The sequence below is a fragment of the Mustelus asterias genome, chromosome 4 (assembly GCF_964213995.1).
Source record: "Mustelus asterias chromosome 4, sMusAst1.hap1.1, whole genome shotgun sequence".
Classification (NCBI taxonomy): domain Eukaryota; kingdom Metazoa; phylum Chordata; class Chondrichthyes; order Carcharhiniformes; family Triakidae; genus Mustelus; species Mustelus asterias.
Genome location: NC_135804.1, coordinates 36,496,767 through 36,517,206, shown reverse-complemented (window position 1 = coordinate 36,517,206; position 20,440 = coordinate 36,496,767). Strand labels below are relative to the sequence as shown.

At 41.4% G+C, this 20,440-nt stretch overlaps 1 protein-coding gene across 4 annotated transcripts in view; it reads right to left on the bottom strand.

The window, feature by feature from the left end:
* The window catches only part of phkb (phosphorylase kinase, beta), a 261,679-nt gene that overhangs the window by 69,461 nt on the left and 171,778 nt on the right, over positions 1 to 20,440 (bottom strand). For all 4 annotated transcript variants that reach the window (XM_078210829.1, XM_078210828.1, XM_078210830.1 and 1 more), the window contains 2 exons: positions 1,660 to 1,715; positions 1,337 to 1,430 (listed from right to left, as the gene is read on the bottom strand). In XM_078210829.1, the coding sequence (XP_078066955.1) occupies positions 1,337 to 1,430; positions 1,660 to 1,715 (150 nt within the window). The remainder of the gene's footprint in view (positions 1 to 1,336; positions 1,431 to 1,659; positions 1,716 to 20,440) is intronic.

Genomic DNA, 20,440 nt, shown 5'->3' with positions numbered 1-20,440 from the left:
GCCCCTGCTGCTGCAGGCAGCCTCAATAAATTCCCCCACCCCCGCAATTGCAGGGGCCCATGGCCGATCGCAAGCCCCACAACGCATGAACATCTAGCCTCTGGTATCCCTCCCCACAGTGGGCAGTGCTAAGGTGCCTAATGGACAGTGCCAAGGTAACCAGTGGGCAGTGCCAATGTGCTAGGCTGGCAGTGCCAATGTGCCAGGCTGGCACTGCCCAAGGGGCACATCACCTTGCCCTTGGCCTCCCTAGGAGGCCTCAATGGCCTCCAGTTCCACTGGCAAGGCTAACATGACTGTTCCCCGTTCATGGGGAACAGGTGTTTTCCTCACTGGAGAGAACCTCCCCGGTGAGGCCATATAGGCAAGTGAGTTTGGGCAATTCAGTGCCGGGCTCACTAAACAGATGCAAATAAGTATTTAAATAAATTTGAATAAATTATTCAGCCTCATGTTCATTTCCGGCGAGAGTCTGACCGTAAAATCCTGGCTATAATTTGTCACAAGAATTACCTAACGGTATGTTAAAATGGTGTTACATTTAATTCAATCATAGTTTAGGGTCATGGGAGATGTATATATATTTAGCTCTGACTGTTCTGCCTCTTCACTCCATCTATTAATTCCTTAATCTTTAATGCACTTTAACTAAATCTATCAATCTCAATTTGAAATGTTCAACTAACCTAATCTGAATAGCTTCTTGGGAAGTGAAATGCTTTCTGACAAACCTCTGGATTCTAACTCTAAGGTTATGTTCCCTTGATCAAATAAAACCAACAAAGATATTTTTTGGGGTAGAGATATTAAAATTACTTTAGAGTTGGGTGCTATCAAAAATATCTTTACTTCAGTTGATTGAAAGCATAATTTTATTCATCACAGCCTTTAGGTAAGACTTGTTTTTAAGCCCTGTCACGTAAAACAGCTTTACGTCATTGTAATTACATTTTTCATGCAGATTATCTCATTGGCATTCAGCACAAATAGATGAGACACAAATATAATCCATAATTTATATATTTTCGAAAGGATATTAGGCCAAACTTTTGGAAATGAAAACAAATACAGGGCATTTTGTTTAAATTAGCTTTTAGAAAAATTAGTAGTGATTTGATGCCAATATTTGGTACTGTGTTGTAGAATCGGAGGACTACTGCCATTTATCATGATTTTTGTAGGTCATGCTAGAAGTGGAATCTCAGTTGCACAGCAGGCTAACCACATCTCCATACACAACACAACAATGGAACATCTTCACTATAACGGTTCTTTAATAGCTACAGGCTTTCTGAATGCAATCTTCTGTCAAAAGCTATTATTATATGTTATTTACCTTTACAAGCTCCTGTTGAGGCCATATTTGTATGGGTTCTACTTGCTGGGGGGTCTGGGTCTGTATTCCATATGTATTGAGAAATACTTGCAGGCTACAAACAGGATGATCAGCATTTATTAATACAACATATGCGAGTAAAATTATTGCAAAATGCAATATCCAAATTTTTCATGCAATTAATAATGCTCAAGACACAAATTATGACTGAATTAATATTCTCTGAGTGTCAGCTGTATAATCTCTTGGCTAAAGAACAAATAAATACTGTAGATGAGACAGAAGCTTATAATAGCCTGTCTAATGGGCTATGCATCACATACCGCTGGCTTTCAGCAATCAGGGACACGTGAACTACCACATCATTTTCTGAAAGACCCTGAAAGACAATAAAAATGAATAAATGTCAAGTATCAAGCAAATTATGAAAATACGCTAGTAACTTTGAGACAGAAGGGAAACTAGCAAAAAGGAACCAAAGAAAATATATTGATCAGCCTTTTTCCTTATAGTATCTACCACTTTACAATCAATCTAATTTTGTTGAGAGAGCAATGCAACAATACAGCTGAAACCCATTAATCTAACAACCACCCAAAGGGGTTTATTGTCAATGCTATTTAGTATGATGCATAGCTTGTTGTTTGGTGCAATATATTCTCCTATGCTATCAGTGGACTGTCACAGTAGGGTTCTGAATGTAATGGTCCAAAGCAAAAAAAAACATTTGTGATATTCAATACATTATTCAGCAGCTTTAACTGCAGCATTAAATGTATATTGTATACAGCATTACTAGATTCTCATTTGCTTCATACAGAAATTGTACTGTAGTGATGTTGAAGAAAATCTGCTGAAACAGGTCAGATAAGTGCAATATTATAATGAACTCGTACTCTATTCAACATTGTTTTTTCAGTGATACAATAGTCCAGCCTGTTGATGAATACAATTTAGCCCTCCACAGTGCTGCAGAGAATGTATTACAGAGAATGTTGGGAGAAGAATAGTCTCTTTGCTCACCTTTGTAACATTGTAATAAATCCACAGAATTACAGGGTACTATTTAAAAAGGTTTTGTACATATCAGGCCATTTATTTGGCTGGAAGGGAAGAGAATGTGAAAAAGATCCTAACCTAACCACTGCTACGCAATACCAAATTTATTTCTGTTTAGATCAGGGCTGTTAAACAGTGGCACTCTAACTCTTGTACCATCCACAGAAAGAGGAATAAAACAGAATTCTCTATCATTTCTTCAGCGGCCTCCAGCAGTCCCTATAAGGAGAGCTGATTAGGGCACTGCAGAACTGGAAAACTAGTTGGAACTTGGGAGGGAATATATTCCACTTAATTTTTCATACATTTTACAAAAGTGGCTTAAAACAAGTGTACTATATTCTCTGGATATTTAAATTGACGCAATACTGCTATCAGTTAAACTATGGAGGGAAGGTGATCTTTCATCAGAAAAGACAAATCTCTTTCAGTACTGTTATTTACCTCACCTTAATTATTAAATGATGTAGTAAAGGAAGCTGTTGTTAGTACCTTGAATTTAGTTATTCTATGATGCATGTTGTAAGCCAGAGATATTATGCAATTCGTTATCTCTAATCTCTAGCTATGGCCAGCACAGTAGCACAATGGTTAGTGCTGCCGCCTTACAGCTCCAAGGACCCGGGTTCAATTCAGGCCTCAGATGTCTGCCGGTGCTTGCATGTTCTTCCCGCATTTGCATGGTTTTCACTGGGTGCTTCAGTTTCCTCCCACAGTCCAAAGACATGCACGTTAGGTGGATTGGCCACAGTAAATTGCTCCTCACAGAGAGAGAGTGTGTGTGTGTGTGTGTGTGTGTGTGTGTGTGCGCGCACACGCTCGCATGTGCACATGCCGGACGATGGTCTGGCGTCCTGTCCTGGGTGTACCCCGCCTAACGTCCAGTATCTGTTGGTGTCGGGTTAGAATCTGACTCCCTGCAGCCCTGAATTAGAGTATGCGGTGAAGTGAATCTTTAGCTGTTTGTAATTTCAAAAAGTAATAAAGATAAATGATTTGTTTTCTTCTTTCTCCTGAGAAGATAACTTATGGTCCCATCTGAAAGAAAATCAATTTACTTTTCCAGAAATTATTTCCAGAAACAATGAAATTGTATTATGTTTGTGTTGATGTAAGCGATGGCAAAAATAGTTTAAATTACTTTGATGTCGTTTAGTTTAAAAGCTAATGGTGGAAGTTCACATGATAGGACAGGAATTTTTGCTGGGGCCCTTAATATCCTATAGTCAACTCTGGGAAAATTATTTGAACTGTGCACTGTCCTCGCCTTTGGCATTCCTTTTCAAAAGCTTAAAACTGATCATTCTCACAAAAGAATGAACCAAATTGTAACAGAAATTGTCAGACGAGTAAATAGGATGGCAACAGTATTTGCTTTTTGAAAGAAGGCTTTAACCATAAAGCCCCATATTTTTAGTATTTTTGTGCCTAAACACTTCAGGATTTTTGTGCATGCATGCTTCAGAATCGTAAGTATGATACAACACCAAGATAAACACCAAGATTTGGGCGGCACGGTAGCACAGTGGTTAGCACTGCTGCTTCACAGTTCCAGGGACCTGGGTTCGATTCCCGGCTTGGGTCACTGTCTGTGTGGAGTTTGCACATTCTCTTCGTGTCTGCGTGGGTTTCCTCCGGGTGCTCCGGTTTCCTCCCACAGTCCAAAGATGTGCGGGTTAGGTTGATTGGCCATGCTAAAATTGCCCTTAGTGTCCTGGGATGCGTAGGTTAGAGGGATTAGTGGGTTAATATGTAGGGATATGGGGGTAGGGCCTGGGTGGGATTGTGGTCGGTGCAGACTCGATGGGCTGAATGGCCTCTCTCTGTGCTGTAGGATTTCTAAGATTTCTTCTAAGATTTCTAAGATAAACATGGTAGCTTTTGGGACATTCTTTTTCAACTTCAACTAAAACTAATTCTGGTTTCAAGACAGCAAAACAAAAAAGTGGAATTAAATGAACCTGGCTCAGAAAACTTATCTCCAGTAGAATGGGGAGGAGAACAAAAAAAGGAGGAAATCATCTGCTTTCATTCTGTTATGTTGGATCTGTTCACCGAGATATATGTTTAGGAATAAGAATAATCAAAATCCCAGAACAAAATCAGGAAGGTGATGTACAGCCTTGTATGGATCTAAAGCTTAACTCAAAACAGTCCCAGAACAATGACTTTGAAGGAATGCAGTGAGAACAATTAAGACACAATTTACCCAGACTGTTGGAAATGTGTTGGCAGGTATCAAAAATAAAGAGCATGCTTGAACAAATAATCATAAGACAGCAAGGAGGAAAGATCAGTCAGTATCCTCCTTCCAAATCTAACCTATTGTTCAACCTCACGAATTTAAGTGCCTTAGGAAAAGCTCTGTTATATTTATCCTTGATCCACACGCAATTCATCAAAATTCTATTATATTTATACTTATAGCTCCGCTATTCAACCAAGGCCAGTCAATTTCCAAAAATAAAAGAGATCTTCATAGCCCCAACTAGTTAAAGCTATTTGCATTTATGAAAAGAAAGGCAAAACTTGGGGTAGAAGTCTCGGAAGGAGCTGTTAATGTAAAGAATTCCTTTCTGTAAGTCTTTGAATAATATTCAAGCAATTGATTACTCCTTAAAGTGGCAAATAGATTCAGAAACTATACATACACAGCTATGACTAAGTTCACTGAGGGCCCTAAAATCTTATTTCTGAGTAAAGGCTGTAAATTTATGTAAAGAACTCCACACCTACTATATAAAATATGGGTAACTTGGCAATTAAAAATGTTAGCATTTTGTATTTCTAGGCATCTGAACAATAATGCAGGGCAATAAATAATGAGAAAAAGTTATTTTATCAGCCAATTTGATCATCTCTATTGGCACTCATCACTTTTCTACAATCCTAATCCTAACTAGATACTTAGTCACGTTTTCTTTTGAAGGAAATAATCTTCAACACTTCAGTCAAATATATTGTGGTTAGACTACATTACATTAATAGTGTTTGTACAGCAACAGCACAATGCAAATAAATATATGTGTATATTCAAATGCAATGACCAAATTGCCATTTTCAATTTTCAGAGGTATACTATAATTAGGATGGCAAATCATATGCAAGCTCAATTTACGAAGCAATTGGAGCGTAAGAGTAAAGGCTTCTGACTACAATTATACAAGGCACTGATGAGATTACACTTGGAGTAACATGTGAAGTTTTGATTTCCTAAACTAAATGACATACTTGCCCGAGAGGGGGTGCAACAAAGATTCACCAGACTGGCTCTTGTGACTAAGTATGAATGACAGGTGATTCAATTCAAAAACACAATATTCTTAGGAGAAATGGTTCCCCTGGTTGGGATATCTAAAACATGAGGTCAACTGTCTCAGAATAAGGGATAGGCCAGTAGGTATTGAGAAGAGCTGAAATTTCTTTGTTCAAAAGGTTGCCAATATTTGGAATTCACTACCACAGTGAGCCACTGATGATGAGTCATTGAATATAATCAGAGATTGAAGTAATATGGAGATAGAGCGGGTAGATGGAATTGAGATAGAAGATCAGCCATGATGTTATTGAATTGCAGAGCAGGCTCAAAGTGCCACACAGCCTATCCTGCTCCTATTTCTTATGTTTTTATGGAAACTTTTCAACACTGAAACTTTAGTGCTGCAATTGTGACCTGGTCAGAGGCTGGTGCTCACAGAGCCCCTCCTCACAGAATGTGCTCAATACTTGACAGTTGATTGCCAATTTCTTGGAAATCAATTCATCTAACTTGCCCTTCGTCATTGCCAACTTTCATCACATTATGGGAGCATCTTATGTTACCTTGCATCTCTGATAAAGAGAAATAGGGGTAGCAACACCAACAGCAGCAACACTAGCATCAGCAACCTACTCCTCAGCCATATGCTACTCAACAAGGCAGAAGGAATGGATACGGAGCTCCAAGGAGGCAAGGCCCCCAACATAGGATCTATTGACAAGGGATCAACTCTCTCGACATATGGGTACCAGTGAACCAAGGGGCTCGGGTTTGCAGGGCATATCACTGTTGACATCTGCAGCTTCCTGAAACAAGGCCTCTTTCCTAGTGGGCCAGGTATACACTGGATGGTCATTGTCCTTCTCCTCCAAGTCTCTGCATCTACCAGAGGTTGTGTTTTGTCTTATTCCACAAGAAGAGAAAGCAGAGATGCAGGAGAGTGAAAATTGGCTTGTGTGGCAGAATCTCATCTAACAGTGGATGATTTGTTTTGGGTTTTGCAACAGGCTGACTGAATACGTTCTGTACTCTGCCTATTATGAACAACCAAAGGAACATGCTGTTTGATTTATTCAGCCAATCACTGAGATGTGCGGCCTACATACCTGGCATCACACTGGCACTCAAAAATTCATACACAACATTGCTCAGCTGTGAGATATGCAGAATGTCTTTTCTGACTGATGGCAGAATCTCATTAGTGGAAAATACCACTCACGTAGGCATTGCATTGTAGCAGCGTGCAACAGATTCCATAACCTATTCTTCAGGAAGCGTAAAGGAGAACATGCTCCTGTCTACATCAACGGGGATGAAGTAGAAAGGGTCGAGAGCTTCAGGTTTTTAGGTGTCCAGATCACCAACAACCTGTCCTGGTCCCCCCCCCATGCCGACATTATGGTTAAGAAAGCCCACCAACGCCTCTACTTTCTCAGAAGACTAAGGAAATTTGGCATGTCAGCTACGATTCTCACCAACTTTTACAGATGCACTATAGAAAGCATTCTTTCTGGTTGTATCACAGCTTGGTATGGTTCCTGCTCTGCCCAAGACCACAAGGAACTACAAAAGGTCGTGAATGTAGCCCAATCCATCATGCAAACCAGCCTCCCATCCATTGACTCTGTCTACACTTCCCGCTGCCTCGGCAAAGCAGCCAGCATAACTAAGGGCTCCACGCGTCCCGGATATTCTCTCTTCCACCTTCTTCCATTGGGAAAAAGATAAAAAAGTCTGAAGTCATGTACCAACCAACTCAAGAACAGCTTTTTCCCTGCTGCTGTCAGACTTTTGAATGCACTTACTTTGCATTAAGTTGATCTTTCTCTACACCCTAGCTATGACTGTAACACTACATTCTGCACTCTCTCCTTTCCTTCTCTATGAACGGTATGTTTTGTCTGTATAGCGCACAAGAAACAATACTTTTCACTGTATGTTCATACATGTGATAATAATAAATCAAATCAAATGTTTGAGATATTTTGCCACTCCAGGTAATGAGGTAGACCAGCACTTTTCAGGTCTGAAAGCCTTAACATCCTGAAAAATGTTACACTGGAAGATTGGGAAGTTTTTAAAGATCAACAAAGGGTGAGTAAAAGAAGAAATAAAAAGAGCAAAGGTAAATTATGAAAGAAAACTCGCACAAAATATAGGCCTTTAACCTCCGATCGCAGGCAGAAACGTATGGTCCGCCAAAAATGGAAGAAACTTTTGTGCGAGAAATAGGGGTTTCCCGATAGGCGTTTCCTGAGAAATTCTGCTGAAACTCCCGATGGGTGCAGTAGCCAGCGACATTCAGTGCAGCTATCTCCCCAGGCCCCAGCGCGACGCAAGAGCATCCTAACCATGCGACATTGAGGTCTAGGTTCCGGAAGGCAGTTTTACATTGCTCTTATAAAAGGTATGTATTTGTATTTCCTTTTTTTTGGTATTCCTTTCAAGTAGTTAATACTACTGTTATTGGCTCACTCAAACTTGTAATTTTAAAATTTATTTTAATTATTAGACACGAGTATTATTTAATATGCATAAATAAACACATGTTTTTTTAATTTTAAATTTGTGAAAGTATTTTTTTTTAGAGTCACAGAATCATAGAATTCCTATAGTGCTGAGGGAGGCAATTTAGCCCTTTGAGCCTGCACTGACAACAATTCCACCCAGGAATGTTTTATTGAAACAAAACATTTAAATATGAAAAATTATACAAATGCTTTATTGAAACATACAGAACAGTTAAATATGATAATTATAAATTAAATAAGCAAGGCAGAAGAATGATAAACATCTAGATTTTCCATGGCCCAAACGTGAACTCTCCTTTGATCAATCTCATACAGGTATCCAAATCATGGTTATCCACCCAGGCTCTATCCCTGTAACCCCATGTATTTATGTTGCTAATCCCCTAACACTAAAGGCAATTTAGCATGGCGAATCAACCTAACCTACAGATCTTTGGACTGTGGGAGGAAACCTGGAGACAACCCACGCAGACACGGTGAGATCGTGCAAACTCCACAAATACAGTCACCCAAGGCCCAAATTGAACCCGGGTTCCTGGGTCTGTGAGGCAGCAGTGCTATCCACTGTGCCGCCGTGTCGTCCTAAATCTGCTTTGTATTGTTATGTAACTTTTTAATATTGGTGGCGTGCTTATAAGTGTCTGTGTGTTTTAATTTAGAATATGGTCAGAACTTCTTGAACCATGATTTGGATACCTGCATGAGATTGATCAAAGGAGAGTTCACGTTTGGGCCATGGAAAATCTAGATGTTTATCATTCTTCTGCCTTGCTTATTTAATTTATAATTATCATATTTAACTGTTCTGTATGTTTCAATAAAGCATTTGTATAATTTTTCATATTTAAATGTTTTGTTTCAATAAAGCATTCGTAGAATTTTGTAGTTTAATGGAAAATATTAACAAAAATGTTATAAATACAAAACTTTGATACCATGTTAACATTTAACTTTAGCAGCTGCACTGATGTTTAATTGCCTCGTCTTTTCAAGTTTCTTACAAAATATATATTTCTCTAACAACAATAAAATATCTATACATTAACACAACAACTCTGTTGTCTCTAAACAAGGAGGTGAGGGATGGATATGAGGATGGGTAAGGTGGGGAAGGAGGAAAAAGGGGGGGGCGGGGAAGAGAGGGAGAGAGAAGAGGTGAGGGGGAAGGGTTTGGATTTTACATGTAGCCTGACTCTTCCATGCCTACATCAAAGTTTCTTAAAGAACTTTAGTTGAGAATCAAGCGAAAAACACGATATTCCAGTGGTGGTGGAACATGACTCGAGATTTTCAAGCTGCAATGGATTCTGTAATACCTAGTTCACATCAGCTTACAGGAGACTTGCATATGTCATCTGAAGTGATATGCTTTCCTAAAGCGTTTGAACTAGCCAAGTTGCATCAGGATCAACGTCGCATCAGGGAGACTCTTAAAATTGGGATAAACATTTCAGGAGACTTGCATATATCATCTTAAGGGATATGCTTTCCTAAAACATTTGAACTAGCCAAGTTGTATAAGGATCAACGTTGCATCAGGGAGACTCTTAAAATAGGGCTAAAAATGGCTTAAAATATATTACAAAATCCATATGCTGAAATTCATTCCAGACACTAATATCCACTTTGTTGTATATGAATGAACTTTTTTTAAAAAACTGGAATTAGTTGTCATGACAAAATTGTAAAAAAAATTAAAAAATCATTCTTTCATTTTTTGTGCTTTACAAATACGTTAAAACATGTACAAAAAAAATTCCAAAGAATGTATGTTGCCTCTACGCACTGCAGCTAGGCCAAAACATAAAATGCAAATAAATAAGGGCAAAAACTCACCTAACAACAGTGATGGAGATTTTGGCAGAAATGCAAATCAGTGCTTCAATACTGGCATTTTTCAGAACCTCGATTGGAGATTCAAAATTGGCGCTCTTTCAGCGCACATGCGCAGGGACTTCTGTGATGTCCCACATGTATATGCGGCGTATAATCAACTTAACCTGGCATTCAGGCCAGAAGTTACACCGGATTAAAATGTCCAGCAAAACCTTCTATAAATATATAAAGAGGAAGAGAGTAACTAAAGTGGATGTCGGTCCCTGGGAACATAAGCTGGGGTATGCAGAAATGGCCGAGACACTAAATCAATATTTTGCCTCAGTTTTCATGGTGGAAGACTGAGTACCATCCCAATAGCAACACAAAATGCAGAGGTTATAGTAAAACTTCTCAAACAATTGGGATTGAAAGCAGGCAAGTACCCAGGCCTAATGGTCTACATCCTAGGGTCTTAAAGGAAGTGGCAGTGGAAATAGTTGCTCCACAGGTTACAATATTCCAAAATTCCCCGGATGCAGGAAAGGTTCTAGTGGATTGAAAAAATGCTAATCATAGAATCCCTGCAATGCAGAAAAAGGCCATTCAGCCCATCGAGCCTGCACCAACAAGAATCCCACGTCGGCCCTATCCCCATAACCCCACAAATTTATCCTGCTAGCCCTTGATACTAAGGGGCAAATTGGCCTGGCCAGTCAACCTAATCCACACTTCTTTGGATTGTGGGAGGAAATCGGAGCACCTGGAGGAAACTCATGCAGACACGGGAAGAATGTGCAAACGCCACACAGACAGTAGCTCAAGGCTGGAATTAAACCCAAGTCCCTGGCGCAGTGAGGCAGCAGTGCTAATCACTGTGACTGCCCTAATATAACGCCCTTATTCAAAACGGGAGGCAAAATGTAGGAAATTATAGGCTAATTCGTTTAACATCTGTCATTGGGAAATTGTTAGAATCCATTATTAAAGAAGTAATAACAAGACATTTGGAAAGTCAAATGCAACCAGAGTCAGCATGGTATTATGAAGGGTAAATCACATTTAACTGATCTGCTTGAGCTCATCGAAGATGTAACAAGGGCGGTGGATAATAGGGATCCTGTAGATGAAGTACATCTGTACTTCCAGCAGGAATTTGATAAGGTGCACACAAAAAGTTAATACATAGGGTTAGTTCACTTGCGATTAGGGGTAATTTATGAGCTTGGATAGAGGATTGGCTAACCAACAGAATAAGAAGTTTAACAACACCAGGTTAAAGTCCAACAGGTTTATTTGGTAGCAAAAGCCACACAAGCTTTCGGAGCTCTAAGCCCCTTCTTCAGGTGAGTGGGAATTCTGTTCACAAACAGAGCATATAAAGACACAAACTCAATTTACATGAATAATGGTTGGAATGCGAATACTTACAACTAATCAAGTCTTTCAGAAACAAAACAACGTGAGTGGAGAGAGCATCAAGACAGGCTAAAAAGATGTGTATTGTCTCCAGACAAGACAGCCAGTGAAACTCTGCAGGTCCAGGCAACTGTGGGGGTTACAAATAGTGTGACATGAACCCAATATCCCGGTTGAGGCCGTCCTCGTGTGTCACGAGGCCTCAACCGGGATATTGGGTTCATGTCACACTATTTGTAACCCCCACAGTTGCCTAGACCTGCAGAGTTTCACTGGCTGTCTTGTCTGGAGACAATACACATCTTTTTAGCCTGTCTTGATGCTCTCTCCACTCACATTGTTTTGTTTCTTAAAGACTTGATTAGTTGTAAGTATTCGCATTCCAACCATTATTCATGTAAATTGTGTTTGTGTCTTTATATGCTCTGTTTGTGAACAGAATTCCCACTCACCTGAAGAAGGGGCTTAGAGCTCCGAAAGCTTGTGTGGCTTTTGCTACCAAATAAACCTGTTGGACTTTAACCTGGTGTTGTTAAACTTCTTACTGTGTTTACCCCAGTCCAACGCCGGCATCTCCACATCATAACCAACAGAAGGCAGAGAATTGGGATAAATGGGTCTTTTTCTGATTGACAAGATGTAACTAGTGGAGTGCCACAGTGTTCGGTTTTTGGGCCCCAACTATTTACAATCTGATATCAATGACTTCGATGCAGGGATAGTATGTACCAGAGCCAAATTTGCAGATGACACTAAAATAGGTGGGATAATCACTTGTGACAATGAAATAAGAAATTTACAAGTGAATATGGATAGGTTAAGTGAATGGGACAAAATTTGGAAGATGGAGTTTAACTTATATAAGTCTGAGGTTATTCTTTTGGTAGGAAAAATACAAAAGCAAATGATCTAAATGGAGAGAAACCGCAAGTGTGCTTTGTTGCAGCGGGATCTGCGTGTCCTTGTGCATGAATCACAGAAAACTAGTGTGCAGGTAGAGCAGGTAATAAGGACGGCAAATGGAATCTTGGCATTTATTGCTAAAGGAATAGAATATAAAAGTAGTGAAGTGTTGTTACTACTGAAAAAGCATTAGTGTATTGTGTAGTTTGGTGTCCTTACTTGAAGGGGGATGTAGTTGCAATGGAGGTGGTTCAGAGGTGGTTCATTAGATTGATTCCAGAGATATGGGGTTGTCTTACAAAGATAGATTGGGCAGTTTAGGCCTATACTCCCTAGAGTTTAGAAGGATGAGAGGAGATCTAATTGAGATGTACAAGATGATAAGAGGGGTTGACAAAGTAGACGTGGAGAAGATGTTTCCTCTTGTAGGGCAATCTAGAACAAGAGGTCATAGTTTTAGGATTGGGTGTGTCAGATGTAAAACAGAGATGAGGAGAAATTAATTCTCACAAAGAATTGTGAGTCTGTGGAATTCACCACCCAGGACGTGGTGGATGCTGGGATATTGGGTAAATTAATGGTGAGGTGGACAGACTTTTAATTAGAAAGGGTTTGAAGGTATATGGTGAGTGGGCAGGAAAGTGGAGTTGAGGCCAAGATGAGATCAGCCATGATCATATTAAATGGCGGAGAGGATGAATTGCCTACTCCTGCTCCTAGATCTTATGCATGTTCTTATGTTCTGAATAATCCTGGTGCGCTAATAGGTACACTAACAAGTAGATGACACCCGTATCAGGTGAATTAAAATATCCCATGGCAAGAGTGAGGCCACATTCTTTGGGAACTGGGCTGACTGATCCTTTGTCCCCTTCACTATCAGATCAGATACCCTGAAGTTGCTGGGAATATGATTCAAAAGAACCAAGGCATACAGAGAGAGATTGAATAGGTTGGGACTTTATTCCCTGGAGCGTAGAAGATTGAGGGGAGATTTGATAGAGGTGTATAAGATTTTGATGGGTATAGAGAGAGTGAATGCAAGCAGGCTTTTTCCGCTGAGGCTAGGGGAGAAAAAACCAGAGGGCATGAGTTAAGGGTGAAAGGAGAAAAGTTTAAAGGAAATATTAGGGGGGGCTTCTTCACGCAGAGAGTGGTGGGAGTGTGGAATGAGCTGCCGGATAAAGTGGTAAATGTGGGGTCACTTTTAACATTTAAGAAAAACTTGGACGGGTTCATGGATGAGAGGGGTGTGGAGGGATATGGTCCAAGTGCAGGTCAGTGGGACTAGGCATAAAATGGTTCGGCACAGACAAGAAGGGCCAAAAGGCCTGTTTCTGAGCTGTAATTTTCTATGGTTCTCTATGGTTCTATTAGAAACTGGAAGGAACAAGTAGCTGTGATAAAAAAAACTTGGCATGTAGGAGCAATACTTTCTCTCCATTTTGAGTAAGAACCTGGTCATCAGGTGTGACGCACTTTCAGTGTTGCTGTACATGGTGCAGGTCTGACCCATTCCTCACTCCTGTAGTGTGACGATCACCTGAGTTATTTTCCACTTGATCTGGAGATCGAAATGGACTATGTTCTCAGGGACTTGAGGCAAACACCTCTAGATAAATGGGAAAAAGGCTTGCCCAACATCGCCTTCATCCTTTGTGTGTGGCTGTATCAAGCTGTGCATAGACCCTCAGTATGCTAACACCAAGTATCACGATGTGCTGAGGTTCTACCTGGACCTGGCATTGCAAAGGATGGGTCTGGTTATGCTGCCACAGAATGCTCCAAGTAGTTGGACTATGCAGTAACATCTGTCACTCGTGTATGAATTTATGCATAAAAGTGCCTTTGACCACAAGACCATCAGGCAACAGTCTGCATATAATGTTCCAGAGGGTCAGTGGGAAAAGGAGATGACGGATCCTATTGGATGGTTCCCTGAACAGACTGTCAAAGTCATTTTGTAGAATGTCTTATTGCCAGAACTTTCAAACAATCAGCAAGATGTAGCTTGACAGGTGGTGAGGGAGGCCCAGACCGTCAGATCTTCCCTACATGCCCTGAGTGTCACCTCATTTGCACGTTACCCTCGAAGTGGCTATGGTGGGAAAGAGACCATTGTTCACCTTCTTGTGGAATGTGCCTTTGCAAAGAATGCCTGGAGAGAGATGTGGTTTTTGTTGAGGTTCATTCCGAGCAGTTCTGTGACACAAGACACAGTTTGGGTCTGTGTGCACTCCCAGGGGTGCACACAGAGACAAACATAAACTGCAGCTGAAGGATTTTCTTCTTCTTAGGAAGTCCCTTGGAGTTGAGGATGACTTGCTTCCACACTAAAAATGAGTTCTCAGGTGACCAAGGACTCCAAGTGCAATCTACAGTCTCTGTAACAGGTGGGGCAGATGGTTGTTGGAGGAATAGGTGAGTGAGTGCTCGAATTGCCACATGCTTCTTTCACTGTTGATGCTTCACTTCAGCTTGCTCTCGGTGATAAATTCGAGCTGTTCACAGCTCCTTCCCAGATACTTTTCCTCCACTTCGGGTGGTCACAGGCCAGGGATTTGCAGGTGTCTGTGGGGATGTTGCACTTATTCAAGGAGGCTTTGAGGGTGTCCTTGAAGCATTTCCTCTGCTTTCCTGGGCCTCACTTGCCATGTCACTGGCCCAAAACTTGCTTGTCTTCCAGTGCAAAGAGTTGTTCCTGATTGGAATGTGCCAGTTTGCAACATTCTAAGTCCAGGATTATGAAGAGAGGCTGGGGTTGTTCTCCTTAGAGCAGAGAAGGCTGAGGGGCAACCTGATTAAGGTGCACAAAATTATGAAGCACATAAATAGGATAGATAGGAAGCACCATTTCCCCTGTGTAGACAGGTCAATAACCAGGGGGAACAGATTTAAGGTAAGAGGCAGGAGACTTAGAGGGTATTTAAAACCTAAAACCAGAGGGTGGTGGGAACCTGAACTCGGCTTGAAAGGGTGGAGAAAGCAGGAATCCTCAACATTTAAGAAACATTTACATGAGCATTGAAACACCATAGCTTACAAGGCTATGGGCCAAGTGTGGGAAAATGGGATGAGAATAGATAGGTGCTTAATGGCCAGCACAAACATGATGGTCCAAAGGACATCTTTTTGTGCTGTAAAACTTTATGATCATGTGCTGAGGGATGCACAGAAGCTTGGGCAACCACCATAGAGATGCAATGGGAAAAAGTCACTGTGAAGACCTTTCAGTCATCGTGTACCGAGGGACTGGGAATTATATAGACCCCCTCAGACTGGATGACTCGCATTGAATGTATGCAGTGAATATATGTATCACAATTGCATTGAAGCACCTATAATGCCACATAACCTATGTAGAAAACTTCAATATTATAATACTTTACGGGATGGCGATTTAGAAGTGTTTCGCAATTGTCTTACAAATATTTTATAAATAAAGTAAAACAAAGTAAAAGAGCATACAGCACTGTGTTCTGGCGAATATTTATCCTTCAGCCAGCACAATTAAGACAATTATCTGGTTATTATCACATTGCTGTTTGTGGGACCATGCTGTGCATTAATTGGCTATCATGTTTCCTACACTTCAAATCTATGTTGTTGGTTGTAAAGTGCATGGAGACATTTTGAGTTTATGAAAGGCACTACAATAGATCCAAGGGCAGAATCTTTCCGTTGGTGGGGTTTCTGATTCAGTGGGAAATGCATCCCCTCCAATCATAGCAGCCTCACAACCATTTAACACTCAAGGTTGTATTAATTGGCTGGAAATGGAACATCCCGCCACTCCCATTCTGATTAGCTGGCAACTCCGTAGTTCCAGCAGCACCAGTGGCAGCAATGGCCAGGGTGGTGACTACAAGCAGTATACAGATTCTACATGCTGGAGCCCAGGGCTAGGAAAAGATGGGAAGTCTCACGGCAGGGAGAGTAAGTGAGACCTGGGGGAATGGGGAGACAGTGGTAGGGGTCTTGATTGAGTGGGACGGGAGCCCCATGTGGGGCAGACCTTGGAGGGAGGCGGGAGAGTGCCCAGTGTAAAAAGAGGACCCTTGAGAAGGCGCCACACCCCCTTCCTGCCCGAGGTCTGAGCAGGTTAACCTATTGAGCTCCCCCGATGGTCCCTTCCCCTGCCAGCCCTGCTGATCTCCTTCTGTCAGTCTCAAAATTTAAGACACTAACAATTGGATGCAAACCTGCTAGCGGGAGATCGTAAAACTCTGTCTTAAGTCTTCATACTGGTACCAGGTATTTATTGCAGATAAACAGTATATTTGAACACAGGTCTGATCTTTATATTTGGTTTGGTGGTGCCCCACAGTAGATCACATGAATGCTGTGTTTTGGAGTGTGCAGATCTATTGCTACAGCCAGAACGTAAGACATTTTAAATTTGTAATATTACTGTGCCAACATTAGATGCTCTCATTGGTTTGCTCTGAAAACACAAACTTAGCAAGGCACTCAATTTTGGCTACCGTGAAAGTATTTTTTGATTGGCTGTTAATTATTTTTTCCTGGGCTGCATTTGTTCCAGTCATTACACACTGTGCAGTTGTAAAATGTTGTTGTTTGAACAAAAAGGCAGTGCAAGCAGAAATACAAGTAGATGCTGTCTAGGGTACAGCTCGTTCAAACCTAAATATAGGTATGTGCCAGTGAAAAGGTTAAAGTTACTCAGCTGGCAACTGCATAAGGCATACAGTAAGGTTACAGCTTCAAGATCTCAGTACTCACGTATATTTATTGAATGTGTCATCTAATGCCCTATAAATTTCATTCTTGCCATAATGTTAGGATGCTAGTAAAACTACAGATTAAACCATATTTTAAATTTATATTGAATTATATTTTAGAATTCTAAATTTCTCCTTAAAAAAGTGCCTTGTAGTTGAAATTTCAGTGATAATTATGCCCTTAATCGTTTCACTACAAAAAAATACCTTACATGTTCCAGCAACAATGTAGCACTTTTAACGTAGTAAAACATCCCAAGGAGCTTCACAGGAGCATTATACAGCAAAATATGACACATCGAGGCAGATGAACAAAAGCTCAGTTAAAGAGGCAGGTTTTAAGGTGCGTGCTAAATAAGAAAAGCAAGTTGGAGAAGCAGGAAGGTTTATGGAGGGAATTCACAGCTGAGGACCTTGGCAGCTGAAGGAACAGCCAACAGTGCAATGATTAAAACTGGGAATGCCAAAGAGAATTAGAGGAGTACAGAAATCTTGGAGGGTTGCACAGCTGGAACCCAGGATAGGGAGAAGGCGGCCATGGGAAATCAAAGACAAGATTTTTACAATCAAGGCGCTGGCTAACCAGGAGCCAAATGAGGTTAGCGACCATGGGGTGATGGGTAAACAGAACTTGGTGCGAGTTAGGGCACCGACAGCAGCTTTGGATAGCATTAGGTTTGTGGTGAGTTTATGGGACAGGATTGGGAAGAATGCTACTTTCACATCCCACCTAATATCGCTCTTCATCTACCATGCGCTGCAGCAGGTCCTGTGGAATTCCCACCCTGGGAATGGGGTGAAACTTTACCATCTTAAGTCATGCTGCACTCTTGAGGTGGACATTCTATGACCATGATTTTAAATGCAGCATAAGTTAGGCTGAAGAGAGAGGGCAGCATCTAAGACCAGGCAGAGGGAAGGAGAGAGAAATTGTTATGCATAAAATGTTTGCAATATTGATTTAGTTAAGCGTTGAGGTGGGCTCGATGTTAAGTTGAGGTTATAATGAGGTGGTTTAATGTTCAGGTGGTAGGTTTGTTGAGGGGGTTTAATGCTGAGGAATTAGCGGAATGTTGGTTCTCATTTTCACCCATATTTCAGAAACGTTCCTCGGTCTCAATGTAAAGCAAAGTGATGCCCATCAGCGCAACCAAAATTGCTTCTCCACCAGTCAAGTCCAGGCTTCTTGTGCTGCTCCTGGCCTTTGCAAAAGTAGCCTCTGGCTATTGTTGAGAAGGCGGCCATGGATGGGGATTTGAAAACAAAGTCCTGGCTATTGATGAGCCCCAAGCGTTTCAAGTCCCAATGACCCTTCTACAGAACTACATGCGGCGAGAGGGTGAGGCAGAATGGAGAGTCAGTGATAGGTTGGAGCAAAGGAGAGATTGACAAAGCTGTCATGGGCTTAAGACAAAGAGGTGTTAATGGTGTAATGGTGTCATTCGGAACAGGGGTGATCTTCAGATCTGCTAGGGCTAGAAGGGGCAGTCCAGCCACGGCACTCCTGTCCCGGCAGAGAGTGGTGAGATCAACGCTTACCCCCAGTCCGAGCCCACCCAACCCCCAGGACTCTCGAGGGACCCTTCTTCTGCAGTCTTGCAGCAGCAGAGGGGCAAATGGCCTCTGGACTTACCACCTTGAACCTCCTCAGGGTCCAAGGCACCAGGCAAGGGTGCCAGAGGGCAGTGAATCGTTAGCACTGCCAAGGCGTGTGACCTGAAGGGAGGCTGAATGGGGTTGGATCGGGTCGCTCTCATGCCTGCGTGGTGGGGTGACCTGTGATTTGAGTGGTGGTGGGAGAAGATGAGGGGTTGGTGGTGCTCCCTTGAACCCTCAGGGTCCAGCGTGTCATGTCCCTGTTTGTGGGTAGCAAATGTAAAGCCTGCCTATTGCTATTCCCACTGGTGGGTCAGGTGAATGGCTGGAGGCTGGTGAATTAGTTGTCAAACCTACTGATGACATTCAATTTCGTGGGTTTGCATAATTATTGGTCTGCCGCCCAATTTGGGCAGGAATCCAACTGGGACTGGTGGGGCAGGTGGAGTGAATGCCAAGAGCTCTCATGCCTGTTGGAAATTTTGATTTTTGGCCGACAACCCATTCGGCTGGCTATCTGACGAGGTCAGAGAATCGGGTCCATCGTCTTCTCCAACATCGCAATCAGCTGATATACTGCTAGTCACCTTGGCTAATCTTTTTTAATGGATAAGGTGCATTAGCTGAAAGAAACCAGCTTGCCTTGTGCGCTAACCTTCTTGCTCTTATTTTACCTGTGCAGGGAAACAACTCGTTAGTTGCGGCAGAAGCCTCTGTAGCAATGGAATATGACCTACACTGCTCCCAATGCAACCAACAACGCCTTGTTCCAACTGGATTGCACACTTACCTGAGAATTCACGATAAATAAGAAATACATGTGAATCATCAGCAATGATGCAAAACCAAACAGGGAAGAAAAAGAAAGGTTATGAAGGGGATAACATGGGAGGTCAAGCAGGGGTGCATTAAAATCGTTAATTCTAGAGATAATAAAGACATGGATGAGGATTTCAGTAGTAGATGATCTTGGGGCAGAAGTGATGGCAGGTGATATGAGAGGTTGAAATAGGTGTCTTTGTGATGGTGAGATGTGTGGTTGGAAGCTCACCAGGATACCAATCTGCCTCGGCCTCAACTGAGTTATCAGAGAAAGGGATAAGGTTGATGTTTAGGAAGTGGAGTTTTAGAGGGATGAAGAAATTCATAAAACTCAGCACTGTTAAATTAGGCACACAGTAAATTTTAGTAAGATTGGTGTATTAACTGATGGCAATTTTGCTGCAACTTGCCAGTTACACCACGTCAGGAAATTTTGCTCCTCAAGCTTCATGTTCATTGTTTGTGACATAATTTGAAGCCTTCAGTAAGTGCAATGTGGTCTTATCTTACTTGTGCAAAATCAGCTCTATTAACTGCATATTTCATTCAGTAATGCATAAATTATTTAAATGGATAAAATATTTCGTGACAGAATTTTAAAATCAAAATAGTAGCCAAAAAACAGGCTTTGCTCGTATTGTATATCAGAAGTATTCTCAAATACAGGAAATAGTGTGATTGCTGTAAAACATTTTTTTCTGTAGTATTAGCTGATCAATTACCTAGTATAAAATACATATTTCCGCAGTAAAGAGATCTTTCATGAGGCAACACAGCTGACTGAATGATCAATCAAAACACACTGGCAATTACTGAATACATCGCCTTCCTACTTTTTCCACTTACTCCATCTGGAACCACACAATAGAGCCAAAAGTCTTAGAATATGTTGACCAAGATATCTGGGGAACCTATGCTACTTAATGTCTATATTTAGTGAAACGAGAAAGGCAGATGC